This window comes from Callospermophilus lateralis, chromosome 4, assembly GCF_048772815.1.
Source record: "Callospermophilus lateralis isolate mCalLat2 chromosome 4, mCalLat2.hap1, whole genome shotgun sequence".
Classification (NCBI taxonomy): Eukaryota; Metazoa; Chordata; class Mammalia; order Rodentia; family Sciuridae; genus Callospermophilus; species Callospermophilus lateralis.
In genome coordinates this window covers 492,267-507,347 of record NC_135308.1, presented here as the reverse complement: position 1 = coordinate 507,347, position 15,081 = coordinate 492,267, and the positions used below count along the sequence as shown (strand labels likewise).

At 53.2% G+C, this 15,081-nt stretch overlaps 1 protein-coding gene across 1 annotated transcript in view; it reads left to right on the top strand.

The window, feature by feature from the left end:
- Positions 1 to 13,644, top strand: part of Tdrp (testis development related protein) — a 38,205-nt gene extending 24,561 nt beyond the window's left edge. Inside the window, exons 2-3 of the mRNA XM_076852236.2 lie at positions 9,850 to 9,953; positions 10,936 to 13,644. Of these exons, the coding sequence (XP_076708351.1) occupies positions 9,850 to 9,953; positions 10,936 to 11,281 (450 nt within the window). The 3' untranslated portion in view covers positions 11,282 to 13,644. The remainder of the gene's footprint in view (positions 1 to 9,849; positions 9,954 to 10,935) is intronic.
- Positions 13,645 to 15,081: the final 1,437 nt, after the last annotated feature.

Sequence of the window (15,081 nt, the reverse complement as noted above, 5' to 3'; positions counted from 1 at the left end):
GGGCAGGCACAGCCTGAGGACTGCTGTTCTACACACCATGGAGTCACCAGGGCAGGCACAGCCTGAGGACTGCTGTTCTTCACACCATGGAGTCACTAAGGCAGGCACAGCCTGAGGACTGCTGTTCTACACACCATGGAGTCACTAGGGCAGGCACAGCCTGAGAGCTACTGTTCTACACACCATGGAGTCACTAGGGTAGGCACAGCCTGAGGACTGCTGTTCTACACACCATGGAGTCACTAGGGCAGGCACAGCCTGAGGACTGCTGTTCTATACACCATGGAGTCACTAGGGCAGATGCAGCCTGAGGACTACTGTTCTACACACCATGGAGTCACCAGGGCAGGCACAGCCTGAGGACTGCTGTCCTACACACCATGGAGTCACTAGGGCAGGCACAGCCTGAGGACTGCTGTTCTACACACCATGGAGTCACTAGGGCAGGCACAGCCTGAGGACTGTTGTTCTACACACTATGGAGTCACCAGGGCAGGCACAGCCTGAGGACTGTTGTTCTACACACCATGGAGTCACTAGGGCAGGCACAGCCTGAGGACTGCTGTTCTACACACCATGGAGTCACCAGGGCAGGCACAGTCTGGGGACTGTTGTTCTGTAAGCCATGGAGTCACTAGGGCAGGCACAGCCTGAGGACTGCTGTTCTACACACCATGGAGTCACTCAGGGCAGGGCGTGGCTTGGTCTCTACCTCTGGTTTCAGGGTCCTCTGGAATAGTAGCAGGCCTGGGGCTCAGCCCTTCGCCTGGGCAATTGGCTCCTGGGATGTGTTGAGTGACCGTGTTCTCTGAGCCTTTCAGCTCAGGGCTTGTGAGTTGGCCACAGCCTCATCATCAGTTCCCCTGTCACCAGATCCTCCAGGCTGATAAAAGGGCCTGGCTTTGGTTTCACAGTTGACCTAGATGCCTGAATTTCTCCAGAATTACCAGTTTTTCAGTACCTTGAGTGTTTAAGATTATCTGAGTTCCAGAGTTCAGAATGGCTAGAGGCAAACAAGGTCTCTGCGTCTCTCTCCTTCTGATGAACCCAGCCTGGTGCCCTTGAGGCACGGGCTGTCTGTGGCTTGCCCACTGCCTTGTGGTGATTGTGGCTCCCATGAACAATGCAGGAAGCCAGCACTGTGGTGGCTCAGGGTGCTGCCAAGGGGAGTGGCCAGGGGTGGCTGGCTTCACTCCCTCACCAGAGCACACAGCACAGACGGTGCCACTGCTGTCCTCCTGATGAACCAGCTTCAGGGCACATCCCAGGCCCAGTCCCTCCCTTTAGCCCGAATGCCAGCCCTGTTCAGGAATGTTCTGGAGGTGTGGCGGGTTCCTGCAGGACCTGGGCTGTGGGCTGTGGTCCTGCTGTCTGCATGCTGCTCTTGTTCCCACCCAGAGGCAGGCTGTGTGCCCGTGCCCCTGGGCCAGCGTCCTTCAGTAGGTGCTCATCCTTGGTGAGGCCTCCTGATGTCCAGCAGAGGCCCAGACGGTGTCAACTGCCTGTTCCTGTCCATGCCTCTGAGGAGGCTCAGTGTTCAATTAGGCCCAGCAAGAGGTTGACAGCATCACTGTGACACCGTCCAGGAGGTGTGACGAGGAGCTGTCGTGAGACGGGCAGCGTCAGTGTGGTTGCACTGTGGGTCACTGTTGACTAAATTAGGGTTGCGTGAACACAGGGCCGTCCAGCTAATGATCCCTGGTGCTCAGTGACCGGCCTGCAGGTAGAGTGCACAGAGCAGAGGAAGGTTCACGCCCAGGTGGGCCAGAGCAGGTGTGAGACCCCACTGCTGCTCAGAGTGGAGCATAGTTTAAAACATGGGTCACTTCGGGGTCTCTCCATCACCGTGTACCTGAACCTGGAAAGAGCTCTGCGAGACGAGCCTCACACCAGCCTGGCTCCAGGCCCGGGAACCGTGTTTCCTAGGAGGAAAGTGGCGTGCATGACCGAGTTTTCTCCCTGCCCGTGAACTGAGGGTCAGCCTGAGCTGTCAGGGCCGGGCGCCGATGTGGCAGTGTCCCCAGCTCAGCCTTTGCCAGGTGGCTGAATCCCGAGGATCTGATCTCCTCTGAGGAGTTGGTTGATGGTTCTTCATCTGTGGGGCTCGGGAGGTGAGGAAGTTTAGGAGGTAGGCTCAGTTGGAGGGAGGGTTGTGAGGGTGTGTCCTTGAAGGTGACAACCTGTCTCCAGCCCTTCCTCTCTCTTTGCTCCACCAAGTGCTCCCCACCATGACATTCTGTCTCAGAAAGGCCCAGAAACAACAGGTAACTGGACTGAAATCCCTGAAACTGTGAGCCAAAATAAACCTTTCCTTCTTTTAAACTGTTGTCAGGGATTTTGTCACAGTGATGGAAAGCTAAGTAACAGAAAATTTTAAAAAGTGGCTATATAAAATTACTATTACTAAAACATTGAAATTCTGGGCACCTGGACAGAGCAGGCATGCGGGCTGACCAGAGGGTGATTGTCCTGATTTCCTGCTCACTCCTTTGTGTGTCACAGGTACTTGGTATTCTGTTTCCTTTGTCTGCCTCATTGAAATGGTATTTTCCTGTCACATGCCGTCTTTCCCTTTTCTAGCCTGGTGAACCGTGCTCGATGGCCTGTGAGAAGGGGCTGCACTGTGCAGCCTGGGGTCTCACCGGTCTTCGCCTGGACTAGTACTTTAAGCTAGTTTTATATCTGAGGAAAATAGGAGAAAGTGTAAGTGACACCTCATCGTGGTGTTTAAGTGACATTGGGACATTTTGTTGACATCTTAAAGTTCTGTGCTGAACTGACAGTGCAGGATGGCACGTGACCATCTGGCTCGGAGGCCCAGGGTGGCAGAGTTAGTTTAAAACCTTCTGGTATGTCCCCAGGGTAGGTGCCCTGGGTGCCGGGTGGGCAGCTGGGCATCCTCCCCCACAGGGAGGTTCAGGTGAACTGTGGATGACGCAGACTTTCCCCACGGACCCGGGGCCGCTGGGGTGGTGCTCGGAGCTGGAATGTGTCTCCTCGTTTCTGTGGCTCCCTTCTCGGGTTCCACACCACGGCTATTTCTGTTTTCAGCTGTTACTTTTTCTCTACTTTTTGCCCTGTTCCCCAGAGGTGTTTTGGTTTGCTGTGACCTTCCCAAGAGTGGCTCTTGAGGGACAGAGCTCTTGGGAGAGGAGAGTTCTACGCCCTACCCTAACAGGGCCCGTCCCCACTGCCCAAGGTCCTGCGCATGCAAGGACCGATTGTGTCCTCTGGACCTTCAGCCCTGGCACCAGCAGGACGTGCCCTCCCTGTGGAGGAATGCCATCTGGGCGCACAGCCCTGCCCCTACTCCAGCACACGGGGAGGACAGGCCCCCTGCAGGCCCCCCTGCTTGGCCTGTGTGTGATCGCTGGGACCTCAAGTGCTGCCTCGTGGGTGGGGCCTCAGCTCTGGGCTCTCTCAGGGGACGCCCCGCCAGGCCCACATCCAAAGGGTCCTGCAGGGCTGTAGGACGCCAGGCCCAGGCTGCGTGTTCCTAGGTGAGACGGGCGTGGTGGCTCACGCCAGAGCCCAGGAATGGACCTGTAGGGGCGCTCTGGTCATGCAAAGTCATGCTCAGGACCCTCGGCCTGGAGCTACGCTGCCCATGGGAAGTGCCCTGCCTGGAGGCCAGGCAGCAGCAGCCTTATGCTCGTGTGGTGACCTGTATGTCTGAGCAGTCGTGTGTGGTAAGCGGGCGGGTCTCGTGGGGCGGCGAAGGGTGCTGGCTGACTGCCCATCCTCTCTAGGACATGCTGCCCCGGCCTGCTCAGCTGCCCAAGGCCTGCTCAGGGGCTCAGGTCATGCGGACTCTGAGCATTTGAGGGGATGGTAACTGTCTTCAGTACATTCAGGCATCTGCTGCGCCTGTGCTGCCCTGCAGCATCCTCTCAGTGTCCAGCTCCTGGCCATTGTGGTCTGCTCCTGCTGCAGATGTGAGTCCCAGTAGGGTACTGACACCAGCTCCAAGGGACAGGAATAGAAAGTGGCTCTCAGAACAGGCCTCAGCCACAGGTCCTGAGCCTGTGCCTCTTACCACCTAGGTCTAGTTGAAATGTATGAATTTAATGAACTTTGACAAATGCTTAAGCCTGGAAGGATTTGATGGCACAGGGATGCTGCCAACTCTGCCTGTTTTGGTGGAAACAGCTTCAGTTCATCAGAGAGGATCCCCATAAGGAGGAGCCAGGGGCTGCAGGGTTCCCAAAGTCTCAGGACTTGTGGAAAGTTTGTGTGAGAGATTGAAACACTACAAATGAGGGTTTTATTAACCCTCCAGGAGTATATGTGCAAGGATAAGGAAGCCAGCAGGATGCAGGAGATGGAGGTGGAAGTCTGGTCTTGGGGGTGGCTTGGTCCAGTGGTTGCTGATGCACTCTGTCGCATTTGAAAGTGCGGTGGCCCGCTTTGCATGTGTAGAATCGAGGGTTCTGGAGAAGCCTGTTCATGGAGAGTCTCCAGCCTGGTGACCTTGGCAGGTGGACAGGAGCAGTGCACCCTGGCCACCCTCAGGCACCGAGTCAACGTGGATTCTATAGCAAGGTCATAGCCTACCCCCACCCCCAGGATTGTGCTTCTGGTTTCTTTTTTGGGGGGTGGGGAGGGGCGACAAGGGATTGATTTCAGGGGACTCAACCTCTGAGCCACATCCCCAGCACTATTTTGTATTTTATTTAGAGACAAGGTCTCACTGAGTTGCTTAGCTCCTTGCCATTGCTGAGGCTGGCTTTGAACTTGCGACCCTCCTGCCTCAGCCTCCTGAGCCACTGGGATTACAGGTGTGTGTCACTGCTCCTGGCCCATGCTTCTGGATTTGCCATATTCAAGGCAGTAATTTAAATTCCAGCTGGGCATGGTGGTGCACACCTATAATCCCAGTGTCTCGACAGGCTGGGGAGGAGGATCGTGAGTTCAAAGCCAGCCTCAGCAACTTAGCAAGACTCTGTCCTAGATAAAATATAAAAAGGGCTGGGTAAATCATTCAGTGGTTGAGTACCCCTGGTTCAATCCCTGGTCCCCAAAAGAAAAATAAATTCCAGTGCTTCTCCTTTCCTGTTGATTTTTGTGGAGGTGCCAGGAGAGGTTGCCGGGAGGGCCCATTAGGGTGCTTGGGTGGGGAGTGAGATCTGTGTGCAGCAGGGAGCCGTGGGAGCCACTGTCCATGTGCTGGTAGGTGTGTGCCCTGTGGCATTTGGACAGGGGACACTGAGGTGGCCATGAACAACCTCGCCCAAATCTTGCTTACAGCCAGCCTCCTCTGTAGCCGCTGCTTCAGTCACATGACGAGGGCCTCACAGTGCTCACAAGAACAGTGTCACTCTCTGGGTTACAGCTCCAGGGCAGAGATGCTTCTTCACATGGAGCTGGGCATGTGGTGGCTGCAGACCATCCTCCTCCTGGTCTGGATGGCACACAGTCTAGAGCTCTGTCTTCCTCTTGGTCTGGATGGCACACAGTCTAGCACTCTGTCTTCCTCTTGGTCTGGATGGCGCACAGTCTAGCACTCAGTCTTCCTCTTGGTCTGGATGGCGCACAGTCTAGCACTCAGTCTTCCTCTTGGCCTGGATGGCACACAGTCTAGCACTCTGTCTTCCTCCTGGTCTGAATGGCGCACAGTCTAGCACTCAGTCTTCCTCTTGGTCTGGATGGCGCACAGTCTAGCACTCAGTCTTCCTCTTGGTCTGGATGGCACACAGTCTAGCACTCTGTCTTCCTCCTGGTCTGGATGGCGCACAGTCTAGCACTCAGTCTTCCTCTTGGCCTGGATGGCACACAGTCTAGCACTCTGTCCTCTTCCTGGTCTGGATGGCACACAGTCTAGCACTCAGTCTTCCTCTTGGTCTGGATGGCGCACAGTCTAGCACTCAGTCTTCCTCTTGGCCTGGATGGCACACAGTCTAGCACTCTGTCTTCCTCTTGGTCTGGATGGTGCACAGTCTAGAGCTCTGTCCTCTTCCTGGTCTGGATGGCACACAGTCTAGCGCTCTGTCTTCCTCTTGGTCTGGATGGCACATAGTCTAGAGCTCTGTCTTCCTCTTGGTCTGGATGGCGCACAGTCTAGTGCTCTGTCCTCTTCCTGGTCTGGATGGCACACAGTCTAGCACTCTGTCTTCCTCTTGGTCTGGATGGCGCACAGTCTAGCACTCAGTCTTCCTCTTGGTCTGGATGGCACACAGTCTAGCGCTCTGTCTTCCTCTTGGTCTGGATGGCACACAGTCTAGCACTCTGTCTTCCTCTTGGTCTGGATAGCGCAGTCTAGCGCTCTGTCCTCTTCCTGGTCTGGATGGCACACAGTCTAGCACTCTGTCTTCCTCTTGGTCTGGATGGCACACAGTCTAGCACTCTGTCTTCCTCTTGGTCTGGATGGCGCACAGTCTAGCACTCTGTCTTCCTCTTGGTCTGGATGGCGCACAGTCTAGCACTCTGTCTTCCTCTTGGTCTGGATGGCGCACAGTCTAGCACTCAGTCTTCCTCTTAGTCTGGATGGCACACAGTCTAGCGCTCTGTCTTCCTCTTGGTCTGGATGGCACACAGTCTAGCGCTCTGTCTTCCTCTTGGTCTGGATAGCGCAGTCTAGCGCTCTGTCCTCTTCCTGGTCTGGATGGCACACAGTCTAGCACTCTGTCTTCCTCTTGGTCTGGATGGCACACAGTCTAGCACTCTGTCTTCCTCTTGGTCTGGATGGCACACAGTCTAGCACTCTGTCTTCCTCTTGGTCTGGATGGTGCACAGTCTAGAGCTCTGTCTTCCTCTTGGTCTGGATGGCACACAGTCTAGCGCTCTGTCTTCCTCTTGGTCTGTATTGCACACAGTCTAGAGCTCTGTCTTCCTCTTGGTCTGGATGGCACACAGTCTAGCGCTCTGTCTTCCTCTTGATCTGGATGGCACACAGTCTAGCACTCTGTCTTCCTCTTGGTCTGGATGGTGCACAGTCTAGAGCTCTGTCTTCCTCTTGGTCTGGATGGCACACAGTCTAGAGCTCTGTCTTCCTCTTGGTCTGGATGGCACATAGTCTAGTGCTCTGTCTTCTTCTTGGTCTGGATGGCACACAGTCTAGTGCTCTGTCCTCTTCCTGGTCTGGATGGTACACAGTCTAGAGCTCTGTCTTCCTCTTGGTCTGGATGGCACACAGTCTAGCGCTCTGTCTTCCTCTTGGTCTGGATGGCACACAGTCTAGCACTCTGTCCTCTTCCTGGTCTGGATGGTGCACAGTCTAGCACTCTGTCTTCCTCTTGGTCTGGATGGCACACAGTCTAGCGCTCTGTCTTCCTCTTGGTCTGGATAGCGCAGTCTAGCGCTCTGTCCTCTTCCTGGTCTGGATGGCACACAGTCTAGCACTCTGTCTTCCTCTTGGTCTGGATGGCACACAGTCTAGTGCTCTGTCTTCTTCTTGGTCTGGATGGCGCACAGTCTAGCACTCTGTCTTCCTCTTGGTCTGGATGGCACACAGTCTAGTGCTCTGTCTTCTTCTTGGTCTGGATGGCGCACAGTCTAGCACTCTGTCTTCCTCTTGGTCTGGATGGCACACAGTCTAGTGCTCTGTCTTCTTCTTGGTCTGGATGGCGCACAGTCTAGTGCTCTGTCTTCCTCTTGGTCTGGATGGCACACAATCTAGAGCTCTGTCTTCTTCCTGGTCTGGATGGCGCACAGTCTAGTGCTCTGTCTTCTTCTTGGTCTGGATGGCACACAGTCTAGAGCTCTGTCTTCTTCCTGGTCTGGATGGCACACAGTCTAGCACTCTGTCTTCCTCTTGGTCTGGATGGCACACAGTTTAGCGCTCTGTCTTCCTCTTGGTCTGGATGGCACACAGTCTAGCACTCTGTCCTCTTCCTGGTCTGGATGGTGCACAGTCTAGCGCTCTGTCTTCCTCTTGGTCTGGATGGCACACAGTCTAGTGCTCTGTCTTCTTCTTGGTCTGGATGGCGCACAGTCTAGTGCTCTGTCTTCCTCTTGGTCTGGATGGCACACAGTCTAGAGCTCTGTCTTCTTCCTGGTCTGGATGGCACACAGTCTAGCACTCTGTCTTCCTCTTGGTCTGGATGGCGCACAGTTTAGCGCTCTGTCTTCCTCTTGGTCTGGATGGCACACAGTCTAGAGCTCTGTCTTCTTCCTGGTCTGGATGGCACACAGTCTAGCACTCTGTCTTCCTCTTGGTCTGTATTGCACACAGTTTAGCGCTCTGTCTTCCTCTTGGTCTGGATGGCACACAGTCTAGTGCTCTGTCCTCTTCCTGGTCTGGATGGCGCACAGTCTAGCGCTCTGTCTTCCTCTTGGTCTGGATGGCACACAATCTAGTGCTCTTTCTTCTTCCTGGTCTGTATTGCACACAGTCTAGTGCTCCGTCTTCCTCTTGGTCTGGATGGCACACAGTCTAGTGCTCTGTGTTCTTCCTGGTCTGGGTGGCGCATAGTCTATCACTCTGTTGTTGAGAATTCAGACTCCATGGGGTCCTGCCAGCTGCTGCACTATGCCCTGAGCCCTGCGCAGGGGGACCAGCTGCTGACAGGGCCCTGGCAATGTGTGACAGGCAGTCCATCTCTCCTTGGCTTGTGATGTCAGGGTTCTCTGGGAGGAGGCAGCAGTGTGCTCGTGAGCAGCTTGTCTTCACAGTGGGTTGTTGGAGGCCTGCCTGAGTCTGCTGTGCTGGGGAGAAGTGCAGTCCACTTCTCCATCCCATGGTGCCTGGTTGGTCTCCCTATGTCTCACCCACGCTGGGTTGCATGCTGGACCCTGAAGCCCAGCCTGCCTCAAGGGTCAAGAGTGGACTTTGTAGTGAACCACCTTTTTCCACTGCCTCTACATTCAGTTTTCAAGGCAGCTTGATTTCTGTTTCATTTTTAACATTTCAAAGTATTTGAAGCAAGTACTGCTCCCCAAGCCAGTCCTATAGCTGGAGTGATGGGCACAGGGAACTATTAAGCCATGGGAGAAAGCCACATTTTCAGGAAAAGCTGGTCTCTCTGCATACCATTCTTTGTTCTTATAGTATTTTATGGAGCCAAGGTGCCATTGATTGTAAGATATTCTGACTTCAGAAATGAAAACTGCATGAAGTCCTTTGTTCAGAACCAAAGCCTGCACTTGAGGTTGGGGTGAGGGCCACTCTCCCTCACAGGTGCTGACGCCCAAAAGTGGGGCAGAGGTGCTGGGGCCAGGAGCATCCTGCTCGCAATCTCGGACAGAGCTCTTCTCCAGGTTCTGGCTGCCAGGGTGAAAGAGACCCAGTTCTTCCTGCAGTGAAAGCCATGTCTAAACACATGCCTCGTCATCAAACCTATAAATGTGACTTGTGCATGCGGGACACAGGTGATGGACAGGTAGGCAGGATGCCGACACTGTAGTCACCACTGGCAGAAACCTGGTGTGTGCCAAGGTGGAAGAGCAGGTCGCAGGCCCCACAGTGCAGCCTCATGCTGTGGTGGATGCTTCCATCCATGCAGGCTGCAGTGTCCAGTGAGATGATAGCAGGGCCAAAGCATCTCCTAACCAGTGACATCGTCACCATCTAAAGCCCCAGGGCAGTGCATTACACGCTGTGATGCTGGTGTGAGCAACCCACAGCATCCATCATGTTGTCAAAGTGCAGCAGGTGGGCTGTGTCCACGACCTTGACGAGCAGCACATCACCAGCTGAAGTGGCCGCTGTACGTGCCTTCTCATTGTTTCAGGGTTCATCATGCGTTGGGGCATCATCTATACCACGTGTGTGGGTGAGCACCAGGCTGGCCCACCTGTGTCGGCACACTGTGATGTCCATGCATCTCCCAAACCCTGCCTGTCATTAAGGAAAACTCAGATGATGAGTGTCGACATCAGCAGCAATCTGATGTTTCCTTAACCTTTCTGTAGGTTCAGGGAGCAAGTTTCCGAGGTTGGAAAGAAGTGACTTCTCTGTTTAATAAGGACGATGAACAACATCTGCTTGAAAGATGTAAATCTCCAAAGTCTAGAGGGTAAGTCACCTGTGTGTGGAGGCGGTCACGTCTTGGGCAGCAGTCACTGGGCAGTGGAGCAGCTGTGTGACCACGGTGTGACCGCAGGCCCTGAGCAGCCATCCTGACTGTCGTGTGGAGCCTGGGGGGTTCTGCCTGGAGCACAGAGGAGTTGCATTCTGCAATGGTGTGGGAAGGTGAAAAGATCTCCAGTTCAGGTGTGTGTGGGCTTTAAGGCCATCCAGCCATGCTTGAGGTTCTTAGTACTTTCAGAAAATAAGGAAAGCTCTATTGAAAATGCAAAGGCTGAATTGTAAACTAAAAGGTCTTAGAAACTTAAGCTCATGTATCACTGCCACTTTATTATAAATATTTCACAAAGTTAAAAAATACATTTAAAGTTGAAAATCAAGGCCACAGGCTGCCTGATGGAACTGCCACTGGCACAGCTGTCAGGGAAGCCCTGGGATGGAGGGTGCATGCTGGTGGGCCTCAGTGGCCGCCTGCCATCAGGACTGTGAGTGCTGGTGCTCTCGGGCAGGAGCCCCGACTGTGCCCTTGAACTGCACTCCCACTGTGGGCGGCCTGCTGACCAGCGTCTGCAATGAGGCCTGGTGTTCTTTCCTTTTGTAGGTTGTGTTCTTGACTCCCAGGTGCTCAGGTAGCTTGCTACTTGAGGAGCCTTGTTGAAACCTGTTTGACAGGCCTGGCACCCTAGTCTGGACCCCGGATCTTCCTGCGACTCTGCCTGGTCTGGATGGTTCAGACTTTGTCTGGACTAAACTTAGCTCTGCAGGTGGTACCCCAAATAGCTTTCACCAGCTTCCTTACAGCCAGAGAAACTGCTTTTCAAAATTCCCTTATTGATTTTGATACACATTCAAACCTGCACACGTAGGGTAGCTTCCTGAGCAATCTAACACTTCTAGGGAACAGCTTCATAGGTGAGTGCATTTATGGGATGACGGGGTCACCAGCACGTAACTCTTTTTCTCTCCTGCAGATCTAACTTACGTTTAAAGGAAGAATCGAAGACAGAGAAGAAAGCTGGATTTTGGGACAATTTGGTTTTAAAGCAGAATATGCAGTCTAGAAAACCAGATGAGATTGAAGGCTGGGCACCTCCACAGTTTGCTCTGGAGGATGCAGCAGCTGGCTTAGGGGACTCCATGCACAGCCAGCAGCTCTGGACGGGCTGGGAGGGTGAGGACAAGGGCTCCACCAGGTACAGCAGCCTGACCAGCTCAGCCAGCAGTGCCAGGTGGAGCCTCCGGTCAGCGGGGAGATTGGTCAGCCTCAGACGGCAGAGCAAGGGTCACCTGGCAGATGCCCAGGAGGAGGTGGAGTGAGTAGTGCCCAGTGCACAGCCTTGTGCTGCCATGCGAGCCAGGTTTTGCTGGCCTGTGTGGCCTGGTAGCACACCATCCAGCTGCCGAGCCTTCCCACACAAAGCAGGAAACTGCTGGGTACCTGCACTCCCACGAGAGACCCTGTGCTTGTACCCTTGGGGAACCCGGCAGGGCCTGGGTTGGTTGCCTTATGTAGAAATGCCCACTGCCACAGCCCAGGCTGTGGGAACTGGATGTTTGACCCCAGTAATGACGCACAGTCTGTCCTCAGTCATCTATCCAAGGATCCTGCCCCTTTTCCTTGCATGTGACATGTGTTTGGGCTGTGACTGACCCGTGGTGGCCTGCTACCCTCTTTTCACCAAAAGGTGAGATGAGTCTCCCAAAGGTCACGTCAGTCTCTGACATGCAAGTTGTATCTTTCCCTTATCAGATTTAAAAGAGGTGTAAACAAATGCTGGAAAAGCAGAGGACACATGTGATGTGAAACGGTAGCACCTTGAATGCACACTGGTCTGACAGTGGGTTTTCCTTTGAGATTTTATTTTTACTTCTCCAGATTTCTTTTCTTTTTTTTTAATCCTGGGGATGGAATCAAGACCTTGCACATGCTCGGCAAGTGCTCTACTGCTGAGCTGCATCCCCAGCCCACTCTTGAACTTTTAAATATTGCTCTTTATTTTCTTCAAACCTTCTGTTCACTTAGTATACAGATTTAGGAAATTCTATAAAATGAGGCTAATTTTAGCCACTTGATAATTTTGTTTGGAACACATTACCTTGCTCATTATAGAGCAAGGTGAAAAAACTACTTAAAGGTAAAAAACTGTACTTAAGACACTGAAGTGCCTATTTTCTATTATTCCCAGGTGTTTAGTTTTTCAACACAAGATACTGTGATTGATGTTAGGTCTGTAAGTTTTGTTTTCCTCACAAGAGTAACTTTGGCTAAGTCGATAGCATCTCACTCTGCCTGTCTCTGGACATGCTAACCGTTCTCAGTAGTGTGATCCTGTATCAGGTGTCTTTGTCAGGATGACCTTAGTGTCGGGTGGGACAAATATCTACCTTAGGTGAAAGTGATAGGCTAGGAATAATTTTCTTTGTTTTGATTAAAAATAAAAGCTTCTAGTTACACTGTGTATTCCTTTCCTGGAAAAACAAAGCCAAAAAAAAAAAAAAAAAATCCTGCCCTTGAGTTTTGTAGTGTGTATTTCTGTGCTGTTCCATGTACCTGGATGTTCCATTTAGTGTGTCCATGGAGAACCAGCTTTGCCTCACGGCTGAGCACACTGTGGTGTGTCAGAGCATCTAACTGCACTCTTGATAGAACAAGTTTACTTGATCCATTCATCTGTTGGTCCTTTATCATCCATGGCCATCCACCCCTCCATACTTCCATCCATCCCTGCACCCACCCATCTGCCCATTTCTCTCTCCATTTGTCCATCTCTCTCTACATCCATCTGCCTACCTATTAATCTCTTTCCATCAGTCCATCCATCCATCCATCCAACTTTTAGGAAAAGAACAAGTTTACTTACTGAGCCTTGAGAAGAGGAGATGCTTTAAGTGCTATTCAAATAAAAATTGATCTGTTAGAGACTGTTTCATAAGGAGAATCAGAATTTTTGTGCTGTAGCTGGACAGACAGGTGCAGGCACCCTCAGGTCAAAGTCTAGAGCAGGGGCTGTTCAGGTGGAGTTCAGGTGGACACCTGGACTTCCTGGGACACCACCTGCTGGGATGGCCAGACAGGACCCAGGCAGACTGACGCCAGGAGCTGGTCCAGCTTGTCTTTGGCCGATCCTGTGTGGTGCCACGTGTGCCTTGTGTCTGTCTCTGGAGCGTGTGGGGCATCGCAGCCGTGGGAGTCCAGGTGGCGGTGGCTGCTGTGCCTCTGTGTGGAGATGCCAAGTGCCTGTTGTGCACCTCGCTGACTTTGCTGTGATTGGAATATGCACTGTAAATCCAACTTTTCTTACCCACAAAGATTAATGTAAAAATGGCTTTTTTTTCTCGGTTGTATCTGATTAAAATAATTGTTTTGGTGTAAACATTCATTGGTGTGCTCTGGGGGGAGATTTCTCTGGAAAGGACCACTTGGCAGCATGCTGTGCTGGGTTCACCCACGCGGGCAGCTGTGAGACGTGTGGTCTCTAGGTCCCAGTGGTTCTGACAGGAATGCAACTGGCTTTGGGGAGGGAATGGTCCTCCTCAACGCTTCTGTCTCCTTTCCTTGTGAGTTTGCCTGATTATCAGCATCAGCTTCTGATGACCTGACCTGACCGCAGAGCTAATGGCACTTTCCTGACCCTGTGGATCTCACACACGTTTTCATAAATAAATGAGTTCCAACTGAAGCCACTCGTGTGTCTTTTGCGTATCTGAACTGCTTTCTGGGTGTCCCGAGGGACCAGGTGCTCAGCACAGCGTCCGTCTGCACTTGCGGGGTGCTGGTGTTTCTGGTCCTTGCGCAGGTTTTACCTTCTTGACAACTTAACAGTGGTAGAACATTTTACCTCATCATTTTAATTTGTATTTTGAAAGGTGTGTCCATCCCTTGGAAGTACATCTTGTGGAAGACGGTGGCCTCTTGTAGACGTGTTCAACTCCCGTGAGTGCTGGACGCCCAGATGAGGCCCAGTGTTGTGTTTCCAGGGGCGTGCACTTTGGGCAAGAGGCACAGGACCACACTGGCACGCATCAGATCTGACTCCGGCAGCTGGCCCTTCCCCCTGGCCCTGCCACACTGCCCACTGTCCTAAATGCTGACTGTGCCTGGCCATGCTGTTTCCTGCCATCAGGTTTGCCCAGCCCCAGCCCACTCTACCTGGGCAGCCAGATGAGAGCACTAGGCCAGGACTGGCTTTCTAGCTCTAAGAGCTCTTGAAACGATGCTCACAACCGTCCCCAGGCTGTTTAAACAGGCGCATCTCCACCCTGGCTTATTGTGGGGCAGGAGAGTTGAAGCACTCGACCTGGTTGGTCTAGCATTGGCCAGAGCAGCGCCCGGGGGATCCATATGGCAGCATGATCCTGAGACTGTTTATGATCATGGAGCCAACCCGGCAGAGTACTGATTGGATGGGAGTTCAGTTCGTTTCAGGTAAGCGATTCAGCCATCACGGTTAGCTCCTCAGAGCCCAACCCGGCTGCACAGCTTCCCATCAGGCAGTCCTCCAGGGACCAGCCCTCTCCTCGCTGTTGGGGTCTATTGGCATGTTGCCCAAGCCCCTGGGGATGGGCCTTCTCCCCTGGCGCTGGCCACAGGACTCATTAATCACCCAGGGCAGCTGGGGTGCAGCTATCTGAGAAAAAACCCTCTGGCACCTGAGTGCCTCCTGCAGAGGAAGAACCCCACGGGGCAGACGCTCATCATTTCCGCTAGTGGGAAAGTGACGGAGTGGTTTTCTAGTTGCTGAAAAGTATAGAATTGCTACTGAGAGGTTCATCTGAGCTTTGTTATCACCTGGAGCAGAGAGAGTGCCTGATGGTGCTCAGGCCATCAGCTTGGTCCTTGAGGCCCTGGACATGAGCCCAGTCTCCAAGGGTCTGCAGCATCTCTGGGGCTTCGTGAGGTGAAGCAGGACCTGCTGAGGACTGAGAGGAGACAGCAGTGTCCTCGAGTGGGTGAGACGTGCCATCCCGGGTGCTCTGTGGTGTTCCTGGCCTTGAGCTGGCCTTGAATAGCTACGACCCACAGCTCTGAGTTAAGACCTTTCAAGCTCCTGGCTGAAGGCAGATGTGCTGGGTCCCTGCGGAGAGCTGGCGCCGCAGCTTGGCCCCAGCCTCGAGGG